This window comes from Pungitius pungitius, chromosome 6, assembly GCF_949316345.1.
Source record: "Pungitius pungitius chromosome 6, fPunPun2.1, whole genome shotgun sequence".
Taxonomy (NCBI): domain Eukaryota; kingdom Metazoa; phylum Chordata; class Actinopteri; order Perciformes; family Gasterosteidae; genus Pungitius; species Pungitius pungitius.
Window position 1 is genome coordinate 6,865,812 of NC_084905.1, and position 15,287 is coordinate 6,881,098.

General features: G+C 43.7%; 1 protein-coding gene across 1 annotated transcript; it reads left to right on the top strand.

Moving 5' to 3' along the window:
- Nucleotides 1-794: 794 nt before the first annotated feature.
- On the top strand, nt 795-9,306 carry LOC134131238 (olfactory receptor 1L8-like). The gene is given in 3 exon segments (XM_062562981.1): nt 795-889; nt 8,656-8,762; nt 8,765-9,306. Coding segments are annotated over 3 exon segments (744 nt in total).
- Nucleotides 9,307-15,287: the final 5,981 nt, after the last annotated feature.

Genomic DNA, 15,287 nt, shown 5'->3' on the forward strand with positions numbered 1-15,287 from the left:
ATGGTCAGCAACAGGACACAGATTCGAACAACACCGGCACTAAACGTGATTCCATTATACAAAATTATACGTTTATTTATGAGTACATCGTTCTTAAAAGACAGTCTCGAGACTAGTGATATGGTCTCTAAATTGATACACGATTAGACCAAAACAATGAAAAATGCTTAAAAGTCATCCATGTTACAAAAAGAAATAAATCAAACCAGGAAAAGGGGACAGAAGACTGAGGGCTCGCTGGCAGAGATGACTTCTGAGAAAAAGGTGGGGGTGGACGGTCCCTAATGTCACAGCAAAGAAAACCAAACAAAATAAAAGAAAACCACACAGCTGAATATATGATGAAGTAATATAAATCAAACGAGGGGGACCACCACCACCAGGCTCAGCCAACCACTCTTACCAGCAGCCCAAGAAACTCCTGTCCCTTAAATAAAGAAAGAAAACAATTAATAAACACAAAATATCGGCCACGGGGCCCACACACACAAACAAAAACAAAGAAAAGAATGATTAATTCACAAAACGAGTTCAGACAGAACAGCAGTGGAGGGGGTTTCCGCAGTATCTTGTGGGGCTTGCCTCCGCAGTTGGTCCGCTGGTCAGCCGTGCATCAGGCCAGTGCCGCTGGCTGCAAATTAACACATCGCTTAAAACAGCTGGCCAGAGCAACTGTAATCGCAGTACAGATGAGACAGCCTACCGTCGGAATATGGTGTCACACTTGAATACACCAGGCTGGAGAACCACGCTCTTTCAAATCAACTCAGCCGACAAGCGGGTGAGTACCGTTGATGGCACAGAATGGGAAGTTGCCACACCAGCTTCCTGCAGGCACGCTCCCTCAGCCGCAACCTCCAAACCACGGCTGGCCAAAGTCCACGACCAGGTGAGTCTCACAGGAGCCCCCAAGCAACCATTATACCCCCGAGAAGCGGAAAAAGGAAGACGCACCACAGGTAGGTGGACTGAAACATATACTCTCCCGGGGAGAGCCCCGCCCTGTGATCAAAAAGACGGGGAATAATTGTTTACAGCTGGGTATCCCACCGTGATTGGAGGTGCATAGGTGGCAAGCCACCTGGGTTAGACCAACCCACTAGACCGGTAAATTGAAGTGGACTGAGCCACTCTGTCACACATGCATACAATAATTTATTTCTACATCAAATAGTTCATACAAATGCCTAGAAAAGTTTGACACCCTTTGAAGGATTAATATAGTTATCGTCATGTCTGCTCCAATTACATTACATTACATTACATGTCATTTAGCTGACGCTTTTATCCAAAGCGACGTACAATAAGTGCATTTCCACATAGATACAAACTCAGAAAACAAGTATCAAGAAAGTACATTTTCATCAAATAAGCAGTTACAAAACATGTTATAGAAAAGTGCCATTATAAGTACAATTTAAGTGCTATCATTTGTTAGTGCTACGGTTTGCTAGTGTTTTAGTCAAGGTAGAGTCTAAAGAGGTGTGTCTCGAGTTTTCGACGGAAGATGTAGAGGCTCTCTGCAGTCCTGATGTCATCGGAGAGCTCATTCCACCATCTCGGAGCCAGGACAGCAAAGAGTCGCGATCTCGTCGAGTGCTTTTCTCTCAGTGAGGGAGGAACAAGCCGCTTTGCAGATGCAGATCGAAGTGTGCGAGTTGGGATGTAGGGTTTCACCATGTCCTGGATGTAGACTGGTCCCGATCCATTCACAGCATGGTACGTCAGTACCAATGTTTTGAACTGGATGCGGGCAGCTACTGGTAACCAATGAAGTGAACGGAGAAGCGGTGTGGTGTGGGAGTATTTCGGAAGGTTGAAGACCAGTCGAGCTGCTGCACTCTGGATGAGCTGCAGTGGTCGTATGGCGGTACCTGGGAGACCCGCCAGCAGAGAGTTGCAGTAGTCAAGGCGGGAGATGACAAGCGCCTGAATCAGTACCTGTGCCGCCTTCTGAGTGAGAAGAGGACGTATTCTCCTGATGTTGTAGAGCGTGTATCTACAGGATCGGGTCGTCGCTGCGATGTTGGCAGTCAGGGAGAGTTGGGAGTCAAGTGTCACGCCGAGGTTCCTGGCACTCTGAGTGGGCGTTAACGCAGAGTTGCCGAAGTTAACGGTCAGGTCCTGGGTGGGCGAGGTTCTTCCAGGGAAGAAAAGTAGTTCGGTCTTGTCTGGGTTGATCTTCAGGTGATGAGCGGACATCCACTGGGAGATGTCAGTCAGACATGCAGAGATCCGTGCCGCCACCTGAGTGTCCGAGTCGGGGAAGGAGAGAATTAGTTGGGTGTCGTCGGCATAGCTGTGATAGGAAAAACCGTGCGAGCGAATGACGGACCCAAGGGAGTTGGTGTAAATTGAGAAGAGGAGGGGACCCAGGACGGAGCCCTGAGGAACTTCAGTTGTAAGGGGACAAGGTTCCGACACTGATCCTCCCCAAGTTACCCGGTAGGTGCGACCGTCAAGGTAGGATGAGAGAAGAGACAGCGCGGATCCTGTGACACCAAGTTCTTGAAGGGCGGCGATAAGGATCTGGTGGTTTACTGTGTCGAATGCTGCAGAAAGGTCCAGTAGGATGAGCACGGAGGAGAGCGAGGCGCCTCTAGCAGCGTGGAGTTGTTCCGTGACAGCGAGGAGAGCAGTCTCTGTGGAATGGCCCGCCTTGAAGCCTGAGTGGTGGGGGTCTAGGAGGTTGTTACTATGGAGGTAGGAGGAGAGTTGGTTGAAGATGGCTCGTTCAATTGTTTTGGACAGGAAGGGAAGGAGGGATACAGGTCTGTAGTTGTTTACTTCCGAAGGGTTGAGGGTGGGTTTCTTCAGAAGTGGGTTAACTCTTGCTTCCTTCAAGGTGTTGGGGAAACAGCCAGATAACAAAGCATTGTTAATGAGACATGTGAGGAAGGGAAGAAGATCAGGGGCGATCGACTGTAGGATATGGGATGGGATGCGGTCAAGGGGGCAGGTGGTGGGACGGGCAGATGTTATTAAGGTAAGGACTTTGTCAGGGGACAGGGGTGTGAAACAGGGTAGTGAGGGTGATTGGGGCGAGGTCTGTGCGATATAACTGGAAGGAGGTGGGTTGGAGAAGGAGGAGTGTATGTCATCTATTTTTCTGGTAAAGTAGGTGACAAAGTCTCCTGGGAGAAGGGTGGAGGGGGGAGGAGGACTGGGGGGTTCGAGGAGGTTAGTGAAGATGGAAAATAGTTTTTTGGGGTTGGAAAATGAGGACTCAATTCTGGATTGGTAGAAAACATGGTTACAAAAGTAATGGTTACAGCATGGAATTCAAAAGACAGTGGGGTGGGGGAAGGTATGGGATACGGGGAGAAGGTCCATTTGGGTGAAATGAGTAAACCTGTCCCGCCACCCCTGCAAGTGGGTCTGGGTGTGTGGCTACATCTTCTTACATCTAATTACATCTTCACTGCCGATCAAATGCAGATAAGAAAAGGAGAGGAAAAGGCATGGATGTTTCACAGTGTTAATGCTGCAGTTAATTTCACTTGAATTGAGCATAATTGATTTCCATACCTAGGGTGGACTTGGCATTCACCTTCACTTGCTGCCCCAGGGATCGTCCTGGTAATTAAACTTTCAAGAGCGGAGCCAACGGGTAGTCGGACGACCCACAGAGCGGGAAAGCGACAGATGAAGTGAAAGAGTGAGGGGGAACAGAGGGAAAAGGTCAGAGAGCAATTGTGAAACAATACGAAGGAACAAGGGGGCAATATGGTCGCATCTTTACGCGCTGAGGGAGAAGTACATGCAGGAAAACATCAAATATGAGCTGAAAATTAAACCCATCCGAGACACAGCTTAGACGAACATAGAATCCAGCACACACGCACGCAAAGCTTCGTGGATTTCTCCTGTCAGTCCTGAAAGAGAGCACAGTTGGATGTCTTGCAGAGACTATGGATATTTTATAGGTCTCTTCCACAAATTTTATGAATACTCCATGAGGTTACATCGTATTCTCCATGTGTGGATGGAGCGTGTCATATGTGTGTGTGCAGCCCGCAACAAGAAGATTACAAAGAGGTGCTTATGAGCAGTAGGATGTAGTGACATAATACAATCTCTTAATTCCTTTACCTTTTTGTGAGATGTATGTTCCTGTTCGTGTGATTTTTCTATAGAGCAGATGTTGTGTCAATGCAGGAAATGACGCTGTGACAATATTAGGCAAATATGTGAACTGAGGAGCATTGTGTCAAATAGTGATTTAACTTCACACTTCCTATACTGCTTCACCCCTAACACCAAATGGTACAGAGAGGGGAACACCTAAACATCCTGGTTAACAGCCGTCTGAGACAAAACCGGTTAAAATTAGTTTAAGGACATGAGGAGATTATAAAAAGGCTCATATTCAGACAGCAGGCAGACTCTTGGATGGATCGCTTTCTGACACGTGTGTAAAGTCTCCAGGTGCACCAGCGGGGAATTGCTCAATGTATCTTTTTCTCTTCTAAATAAATGTTAACTTTTTAACTTTACGTGTTGGATTCTTCTCATCAACCAACTCGGGGGGATTGAAAATCACTTTGCGTGTGACAATTGACTCGATTTCTAGTGGGCCATTTTTATTTTACATTTGCGACCCACACATTTTTCTCCTCTAAGTTCTTTTATTAAAGTGATACCGCTAGCGGCAGCTAGTGGATTTTATTTTTTTGATAGGGCCAGCCAATGAGTTTCAGCATCCCAGCATGATTCAATGCAAAAAAGGGTATCAGACACGCATTATTACTTTGCAGTTAAATATTTAACATGTATTCCAACAATTTAACATAATATGGACATCTTATTCAAACAATTCAGTACATCAATATATAACAATATTCAGAATATGATAACTACCATATTGGAACTATTATAAATATCCAAGCTAGCTTGACATCCCAGGTGTAAGGCTTTCCTTTCACGCCGGTCCATTTTCTGATTGCGAGGTGAGGCTGATCTGGGTCCAGCTATTTTACTTTTAGTTTCTCAGGCAAATTTCTTCTCTCGTACCGAGTTCGGGTCCGGGTCTTCTTGGAAGGACACTGCCGGTGGTCGCTCTCACCCCAGCTGAGACATGCAGACAAGCGGAGAGGAGGATGTGCAGGAAAAGCATATACTGTATTTTGCGCAGGTATATAATCCACATTTCAAAAACACAAGCATTGACTTTTTGGCAGATATGAAAAAGCGGCAGGAGCGAGGGCAATTCTTAAATATTTCAGTTTCTCAGTTTAAATAATTCAACTTTGGGGAAAAATTTACCCCACGCTGTCTTGTTAAACACAATCAGCGTTGAGATGCTCCACTCATCATCACCGCAGTCCTGCTGCCAAAGCGTTAATACACTTTATGAACCTGCCAGTCACCAGAGACAGACTGGCGCTCCGCAGCTGAGATTATACAAATGATAATACAAGCGTTGGTTAACTGCTTTGCAATATAATGAATACAAACAACCTAGGATCATAAGATAATAATACCTTAGTCACTATACAATCATTATTTCTAACTTCACACATACATTTAATATGAAAGCTTCGAGCAGCGCTGAACAGGGCCTTCGCCTCCCCTTGCATGTTGAGGGGGCAGCGGAGCGCCGGGCACACAGTCAAAAAGGGGAAAATAGAAAAATAGGTGAGTGAACCTAGATCAAAGCAGTTGCTGCGGCTGCTTTATGAAAGAGTAGGGGGCGCTATCGAGCCAAAACTTGGTAAGCATTGGAGCATACCCAGGTAGTCAAAATGAACTGGCCCAGACCCGGTTTTAGGGCCGAGTCAGTTTGCCGACTCGTCTAAGAAGGGTTGAATGACGCCCCAGAATCAGGCCGAATACACTGGCCCGAATCTGGCGTACAACACTGCCGTCACTGCGTCATAATCTAATAAAATCTGGTCCCGCATTGGCCCAAACCCGCTCGTCTGAGACTCGGGATGAATGACGCCCCAGAGTGGGGTTTGAATATATTCTTCATGTCACAAAAACACTTTTACATGCAAAATCAAGCCAGTCAAGATTGATTGTTTGGTGGTGAATGTACGTCCAGAAAAGATATTAAGTGAAAACCATAAGCAAGGTACATATTGTTTCTATTTTGTGCAAGTTATAAACAAACATTTGTTTGCAACCACAAACAAAGAAATGCCAAATAATAATCTATTCTATGATCTCATATGTTAGAATATATGATACAATCATATTTTGTTCCAACCAGTATAGGTCCGATTCTGTAATGCCAGATATGGCAGTCATCAATGGGCCAGATCCCGTTTCAGTGCTCATTGCCGATGAACCCGGTGGCCCGTTGCTATAATGACAGATTAAGCCCAGGTCTGGAAGCCATCCACGGTTCTGGCCGTGGATGAAACTTAAACCCGGTGTCCAGGGCCGGCGCTAGCCATTTGGGTGCCCTAAGCACAAATGCTTGGTGGTGCCCCCCCCAACGAACGAACAGACCGACCGACCGACCGACCAACAAACCAACCCACCAACCCACCAACCCACCACCACCACCACCAAAGGTGAGCAGCTGCCATCAAAGCTGCAAATCCAACCCAGAAAGATCTAAAGTGGCGGGTCTTTATAGACCTGCACCAGCTGCATCCAATAATGAAAGGGGGAGGAGCCCAAGTAGGTTGTTGTCCAATCGGCAGTGAACCTCGGGTGAAGGGCAGCCATCTTGCCTGCAGAGATCCTGTACATGGTTTGGACACAAACCAAAACAAACACCCCCAAAACGTAACACTCTCTACAAATTCAGTGACTAATCTTTCTTCTTTAAAGAAAATAATCTTTTGGGATCTCATAAATATGAAGATGTTTCTCCTGGAGAGGCTCTACAGGTCAACAATTTTGTTTGCGTTTTGTTTCACTACCGTATCAAACTGCCTCAGTGATGCTTGCGTTGACTCTGCATCTCACGTATGACTTTAAACTCATTTAAATCTAATTTTATAGTTTTCTTGACATCACTTCTCAATTCACTAAGGTCCCATTTCAGCCCCCCAATTCCTCAGACAGTTGCCCTAGGCCCTCCAGCAGCAGACTTTGGTTAGCTACGCTACAAAATCAGACATGAACGAAATCGAAATGAACGGCGCCTACAGAGGCGGCTCAAATAGCCACTACCCAATAAATACACGGTAATACACGCGAACGACTGTTCACGGCCGCAGAGCCGGCGAATTGGTGGTAGCGGCGTTCAGCGGCGTTGGCAACACAGTGGCAATCGGCGGAAGTCAGCGTTATGTGGGTCCGACTGACGCAAGGCAAAACAGCAGCGTTCTTCCTGCATCTGCTAGCAATGTTCCCAACAATCAGGCAGTCGTCATTTGCTCCAAGTCGGTAGGAGCCACCACCACTGCTACCGGCGGGGGTAAAGGCTGCGGATACAAAGCCCTTGCAGCACGAGGGGGGGGCCCGTGAGGTGGTCGGCACCTGACAGGGGCGTCCGACCGCGACCGCAACCCTGTATTGACGTCAGTGTGGAAGCCCAAGGGATCCCTACCTATTTATGGAAGCCCCTCCCTCCCGTGATTGGCGGATGAGTATTGGTAGGTGTTGCACCAGAGGCTCCGTCAATAAGCTCCCCTTGCTACACTGAGTACTGACATCGATAACCACCAGATTTACAACACCTTTAGAATCTCCCTTCTCTCATATTCAACTGGGTGTAGTATTTGTTTGGCTTTATGTTGATAGGAGGTATATTAAATAACCGACTTTGAGGTACTCACTACAATACGTCCATCTTGTTGTAGCGATACCATTCCATGAGAACTGACTTTAGGTTCCTTTAATTTATGTTTCCAGTGTATTTTTTGTTTGATAGTTTGCATAGAGCGAAGCTGAACTACTCTCCCTCTAATTATTGACACGTTTCAAATACTTTTTGAATTGTTTGATCCTATTGGATCCGACGAAAATGACAAGGAAAACAGCAACAGCTCCTCAGCTGTCATGTTTGACTTTCAGAACCCCCCCTCCTTGCCCAAAACCTGTGAGATGGTGTGTGAGGAGCACAAGATGGCTGCTGGACATATCACATTCCAAACAACTCAGATTAAATTCATCATGAAAACAACCGAGGTAAGGAGCATTTATGATTAATACGCTAATTAATCTTATTTACCGTTTGTAAAATGTCGCAGGTCCTAAAATCCTGCACAGCTTTGGTACATTTAGCATTATCATATGAAAAAGAAAAGCACGATGATATTCATATGTCACTTTTTCAAACAGAGAGAAATTCATGTAAATACATGCAATAACATTTCCAAGGATAATGTTTGGCAGTAACAATGTTGTTAAATGTAAAAGTTATATATTAATGTTATATATAAATGTAAATGTTAAACGTTCAGTCTACATGTCAGACATGATGACTGAACATTACAATATTTACGGTAATTCATGCATTAAGCCACGATGGCAGGTCCGTATGAATTAGCTCTTGTAATAGAGCAGGGGTATCAAACTAATTTAGGTACGGGGCAACAAGTTTTCTCTTTCTTGAAGTTGATTGGTTGCTTTGAATTCCCAGCTTGTGCGTTGCTATAGTCAGAACATATCAACAACGTTGAGATGAGGAACCAGGCACTGTGTTCAGGGTGGAGGTACACAACACAGGCAATAATCACAATGATTACTAACCAGAGTGGATAACGCATCTCAAATAACATAATTTGTTCTTTCAGGATTGAATGTAATGAAGTACCAACAAGTTGCACTCTTCTCTCTAACTTTAATATCTTATTGTTTTGTTGTGCTAGTTTCTACCCAAAGATTCTGTGGGATCTGCTGACTGCTGTTCATGTAATCTCTTATTCTGGATGCCTTGTTCAGGCTTTGGTGATGTACTCATTTGTCTGCAGTGATTTGTCCATTCTTGCAGTTATGTCCTATGACAGATATGTGGCTATATGTCGACCCCTGGTGTGCCACTCTGTCATGTCAAAGAAGAGACTTTTAATGTTCGTATCTTTCTCCTGGTTCACACCTTTTAGCATTTCTGCCGTGAATATGATTCTCACATCTAGATTAAAGTTATGCAGCTCATACATTGCCAGACTTTATTGTATAAATTGGATAATTGTGCCACATTTAACCTCCTTGCTCATTTTTACTGCCACTATACTATTTGATATCTTAAATGTGCGTTTTGGTTCAAATCTCTTTCCAACCACTCAAAATGTTATTATAGCTCCAACCATGAATCCTCTCGTTTATGGCTTTAAATTAACCAAAATTAGGAACAGAATCTTGGCTGGTTTTAATTTAAAAAATGTAATGCATCATTGTATTTGATAAGCTAACTGAAGGGTGGGAAATAATCTACTATGATGTGTTTCATATATATGAACTTGAACTTTAGGTAGTTAAATTAATGTAATGTAATATATTAAATTTGAAACCTACCACTGTCAAACACGATACAGGAAAACTTTCTAAATTAAACAAACATGAAAATGCTGTGACAAGAGGGCAAAAGGGAGAGTGTTATAACAAATATACACAATGTACATTTGTATGTGAATTTAAAAAGTAAATTTCACAGACTTGAGTGGACATCTTTCTTCTCTTTCAATGTAAAGTAATACTTTTTATTTGCATCCATTATCTCTAAAATTGCTTTCTTAACTATCGTATTGCATGAGTATGTGTTGATTTGTCATTCTGACTGTTCAAGAACATTGATCCAACATGAATAAAAGGTTTTACCTTTACCTGAAACATTAACAGGTTGAGGGGATGGCTCCGCTGTTTTGTGTTTTTTAAACGCCATTTATGTTCTTCGATATTATGGGCAAGCTGAAATCCTCACTTTGTAAAATGTCGGCCTGGACCCATGTAGACGTTGTGTTGTTCGGCGATACTTCACTTACATGTGTGTTTATTTATAACAATAAAAACTATCCAAAAGCCGCAGCAGGCTAAGACATGAGGGGATCAAACTAAAGATGATTTGTGTCCTTATGCCACATGTGCTTTGTTATGGAAATTGTTTGCATTTAATATTCTTTGCTCTGCATTTAAGCCTTTTGAGTGTTCATTTGTTTGTCTGCCTCATTGCAGTTACACGTTAAAAGAATGTTAAAAGTGGAAAATGTACTTTCATTTTAAGAAAACTTCTCTTGACTTTGCTTTTGAGACTTCACGTGTACAAAGGTCAAAAGACATATGCTGAATAACAACCGAATAACCAGACACAGTGAGAGGAGCAACCTGTACCTAACTTGAGCTTCATGATAACATGCATAGGTCATTATCTGTGTATAGCTAGTGGTTAAATGTATAGTTTATGCTTTTAATATGTTTGCATGTTGTATTAGATGCATTTTAATTCTAATATTATATATTATATTATCTCATCAGAGCATTTCCTAATAAGCGGTATTATCAAGGAACAGAGGAATAGAGGAAAGCTTATCTCTACATTTTTAGAAATATTGCATGAAATACAATCTTAAAATTTGCTCATTAATGTTGTGATTTTAGGAGAAAATCAAACATTATAGATGAATATATGAAATATGTTGGAATGTAGCAAAAACACTTCTATATTATGGAGCCTTGGATACCGGCTGAATAATCCAACAACGAGGGGGTCTGTCATGGGTGCATTTAAGGTTAATACTGCAGTTTTGAGGCCACCTAGTGGACACAAACTGTCCATGCCAATTTAAATTGTACACCGATAGAAACTTTGAAACGGACCAGTTATCTAAAATACATGTAATACACATTATATTAAATGTATTAATAGCAAAGGGAATATCAGACCAATAATAGAAAAACTATACATTTAACCAGTAGCTATACACAGATATTGTACTATGCATGTCATCATTCTGCCCAAGTATATAGTTTACTCTTTGGCTTTTGGCCTTAATGTCATATTAATCAATTATTTTGTTACAGATATCAATCTCAGTCAGTGTCCTGACTATTAACAAATGATTTCTACTTCAAGATATTTATTGTCATGTGTACAGTTTAAACGGTTACTCTGTACAAAAGAAATTATTTTTTTGCTAAGCCCTCTTTCCACAAAGATACAGAAATAAAAATAATTAAAGAAATAAAATGTTTGTGGCATTTGTGTATTTTTAATTTTGTGTGTGTTACACACACACACACTGCGACAGGCTCCGTTCAGGTGTTTTATTCTGCAACGATAACACAGACAGCGCACTCAAAATCAGAAACGACAACCTGTTGTACTTCCGACTTTAGCCGGAGTCACTCGCTCTGTAAGTGTTACAGCTGAACATTCAAAACCCGATATCGGCGACGCAAACACTTAGCGCGGGAAAACTTGCTAGCTACTCTCGTTGTTGGTCGCCGACATGCTACATTTAAATACGAGACATTAAAACATGTAACCACCAAAAACGGGCGAACTTAACATACATAAACATTTGCGAACAGGCTTACATATATATTTGCTTACCTGCAACGATAACACAGACAGCGCACTCAAAATCAGAAACGACAACCTGTTGTACTTCCGACTTTAGCCGGAGTCACTTGCTCTGTAAGTGTTACAGCGCCCGTCACGCCTACTAAAACCACTACCGCCACCTGCTGGCGGAAACGAGTTCTGTCCCGTAGCCACTCCAGGGGGAAAGAGCCAGACTCAAACAGTCAGACAGGGTTTTTGAACACAATAAAATAATACAATCACAGGGGAATGGCACTGAACAATACAATCCAAACAACCAGTAGCAGTCCTTAAAATGTCCAGGGTGCCACACCCTCCCCCACTTAATAAAAAGAAAATAAAAAAAATGCAGTTACTTTTTTTTTTTAACACTCGCTACTGTATTGTACACCAATGGCATTTACCCGTCCAATAACAGCATCCATTACACTATGCTCAGTTACATGGTATAAGTTAGTCCTGCTTACTTGGTACCAATACCAAGTCTTGTGTAAAGTAACCCTTAATTTACCCTCAAGATCAATAAACCTTTTTACCACATTAGGGTGAATTATCTCCTGTAACCAGACTCAATAATCGGCCAACACTTTAGTCTGTTACCAGCTTTCCCGTTTACACATTAAGACTCCATAGCATGTGTTTGTCACACTACAATCACAATCGGTGACACTAAAGTATGTTCTTAAAGTAACTATCCAGTAAAAACGTTTTCCTTTTTTTTTTTTTTCTACATCTGGCATCTTAATTGTCCTTAACCTTTCTGTTTGATAGTCTTTAGCAGATTGTCTGTACCTCTGTGGATGCCCACGGTCTCCACAGTCTCTGACTGCAAAGTGCAGAGTTGCAGAACTCAATATTGTTCATGCCAACTTGTCCCACAGTAGGTTGTCCCAGAGCATCATACGTCAGCCTCGTTGGCTGTCGTCGCTCTCTCCGAGTCTGATTTCTTAGTGCCAGAGCCGGTGAACCTTGTTCTGTGTCAGAGTCTCTGTCTTCATGTTGTTCTTCTTTATCAAATGTGTGCTCATTCTGCTGCTCTTCTGGATCGTGATGATCCTGTGATATCTGCAGCTCCAGTTCTTCCTCAGCTCCCACATCCTGTAGGTCCAGTCCATGGTGTGATCCTTGCCGTTCCCATGCCCGTTGTTCCCGGGGTTCACAGGTGTCAGGAGTAGCAACCCTGTTGTCGGGGTTGCCTCGGGGTGAGAACCTCCACACCAGTTCACCTTCATCCTCACTCTCCAAATCTGAGTCCTGAAGTAGTAGCTGCTGTTGTTGTGATTTACCTCTGTCTTGCCTCATACTTCTCTCTCTTTTGTCCTGCCCTTTTCTTTCGGGTTTTTCCACCGGCAAGCTGTCACATGAAAGCAAAAGATTTCTGTGTACTGTGCGGTTTTTTCCTCCTCTTTCTGGTTTGATCTCAAAAACAGGAATGTTGGGGCTTTTTTGACTAACCACCACATACACTGCATCCTCCCAGTAAGAACGAAGTTTGCCAGGCCCCCCTCTCTCTCTGAGATTGCGGAGCAGAACTCTGTTGCCTGGGTGAAGTTGCACACCGTGGCTCTTTCGGTCGTAATATCCTTTGCCTCTCAAAGCTTCTTTTTGAGCTGTTGTTGAAGCAATCTCATAAGCCTCTTTCATTCGTGATTGCCAGTTGTCCACATACTCGTCGTAGCTTACTTGCTGCTCCTGTAATGGTAAGTTGAACAAAATATCTACAGGGAGTCGAGGAGTACGGCCAAACATCAAATAGTAAGGAGAAAACCCGGAAGCCTCGCTCCTAGTGCAGTTGTAGGCATGAACCACTTTTGCTAGTGAATTCTTCCAATCAGTCTTTTCAGTGTCGGTCAGCGTTCTCAACATAGACAAGAGAGTTCTATTGAAACGCTCCACTTGTCCGTTCCCCTGTGGGTGATATGGGGTAGTATGAGAGCCACGCATACCACAGACCTTTTGCAGCTGGGAAAACAGCTGATTCTCGAATTCTCTGCCCATGTCGTGATGGATTCTGGCAGGAAAACCCAAGTTGAGGGCAAAATCATTGAAAATCTTTTCCACCACTGTTTTTGCTGACTTATTTTTTGTTGCATATGCTTGTGCAAAGCGTGTAAAGTGGTCCATCACCACTAGAATGTATTCGTAGCCATGCTTGCAAGTCTCAAGGTGTAGAAAGTCTATGGACACAAGCTCAAAGGGGTAGGTGGTGGTAATGGACGCCAGTGGGGCTCTGGTGATCTTACTTGGTCGCTTTCTCTTCAGGCATTCACAGGCATGCATTACAAAGTGCTCCACATCATTTTGCATTCTGGGCCAGTAGAATCTATCTCTTATTAGTCCTAGGGTTCTTTCTGCCCCTAAATGACCCATTTCTTTGTGCAGTTCTCTGAATACAGTGTCATGGTGTACTTTGGGAAGAAGGAGCTGGTCTCTGCCATTGGCTCTCCTGTAAAGGACTCCATCATTGTTTAAGTGCAGTTTCCTCCATTGTCTTAGCAAGATTTTAACACCAGAAGGTTCTGTTTTGAAGGCGTGACCTTTTGCCAGATAATCTCTGTTTTTTAAGTGTAGAAAGCGACCAATCACAGCATCTTGCTCTTGACTCAACCTGATGTCCTCTTGCGAGAAAAACTTTCCAACTGACGCTGATGTGGTGTCTTGTACAAGCCTGATGGCACACTGGCTGACTACAGTTGTTTCATGAAAACTGCTCACCTTCTGTAGCACTGCACTCTCTACAGCAGCACTGATAACATCCTGCTTAACTTCAGATGTGCACAGGGCCATGTACTGACTCATGTCGAGTGGTAACCTGGACAGCCCATCAGCATCTGCATTACTCTTGCCCGGACGGTATCTGATGGTGAAGTTAAAGTCCGACAGTTCACCCACCCACCGATGACCTGTTGCATTCAGTTTAGCTGTTGTGAGGACATATGTTAGGGGGTTATTGTCTGTGAAGACAACAAAATGCGGGGCATAAAAAAGATAGTCCCTGAAACGCTCGCAAATTGACCACTTTAAGGCCAAGAATTCCAATTTTCCGGAATGCATATGATAATTCTTCTCAGGGGGTGTTAATGTCCGTGAACCATATGCAATCACCTTCATCTCGCCTGCTTGTTTCTGGTACAGGACAGCCCCTAAGCCCTCTTGTGAGGCGTCACAGTGGAGTATGAATGGCTCTGCAAAATCAGGATAACCTAAAATAGGTGGCTCAGTTAGACAGTCAGTCAACACATTTGAAGCATCCTGGTGACTCTGATTCCAACTAATAGGTGTGTTGGGAGGTGGTCGGCCATTCTGCTTTGTACTAACCCTCTTTCCTTTTCTTTTGGGCGCCGATGGTGGTGCTGTGTCTGGAGGCCGGGTCAGCAGCTGGTACAGCGGTCTTGCAACCTTTGAAAAGTTTGGAATATAGGTTCTGTAGTAGGAGAGGAAACCAAGAACTCTGCTCAACTCTCCTACAGTAGACGGTGGTTGATCTTTGAGTGCTTGAACTGGAGCTACTTCAGCTGGGTCCATAGTGTACCCCATGTCCGACACAATCCGCCCGAGGAAGCGGACTTTTCTCTTAAAGACGTCACATTTCCGTGGACTGAGTTTAACACCATGCGTTTGGTATCTCTGCAGGACAACCCGCAAGTGATTCACATGACTGTCGAACGAAGGAGAGTGGACAAGGTTGTCATCCAAATACGGCTGGCAGGTGACATCACGAAGGCCCCTCAAACAGTCCTCCGTACTCCTTTGAAACTCTGCTGGTGCTGAGCTGAGGCCAAATGGAATGCGATTCCACTGATACAAGCCCCACGGTGTTATAAAGGCTGTCAGTGAGCGGCTT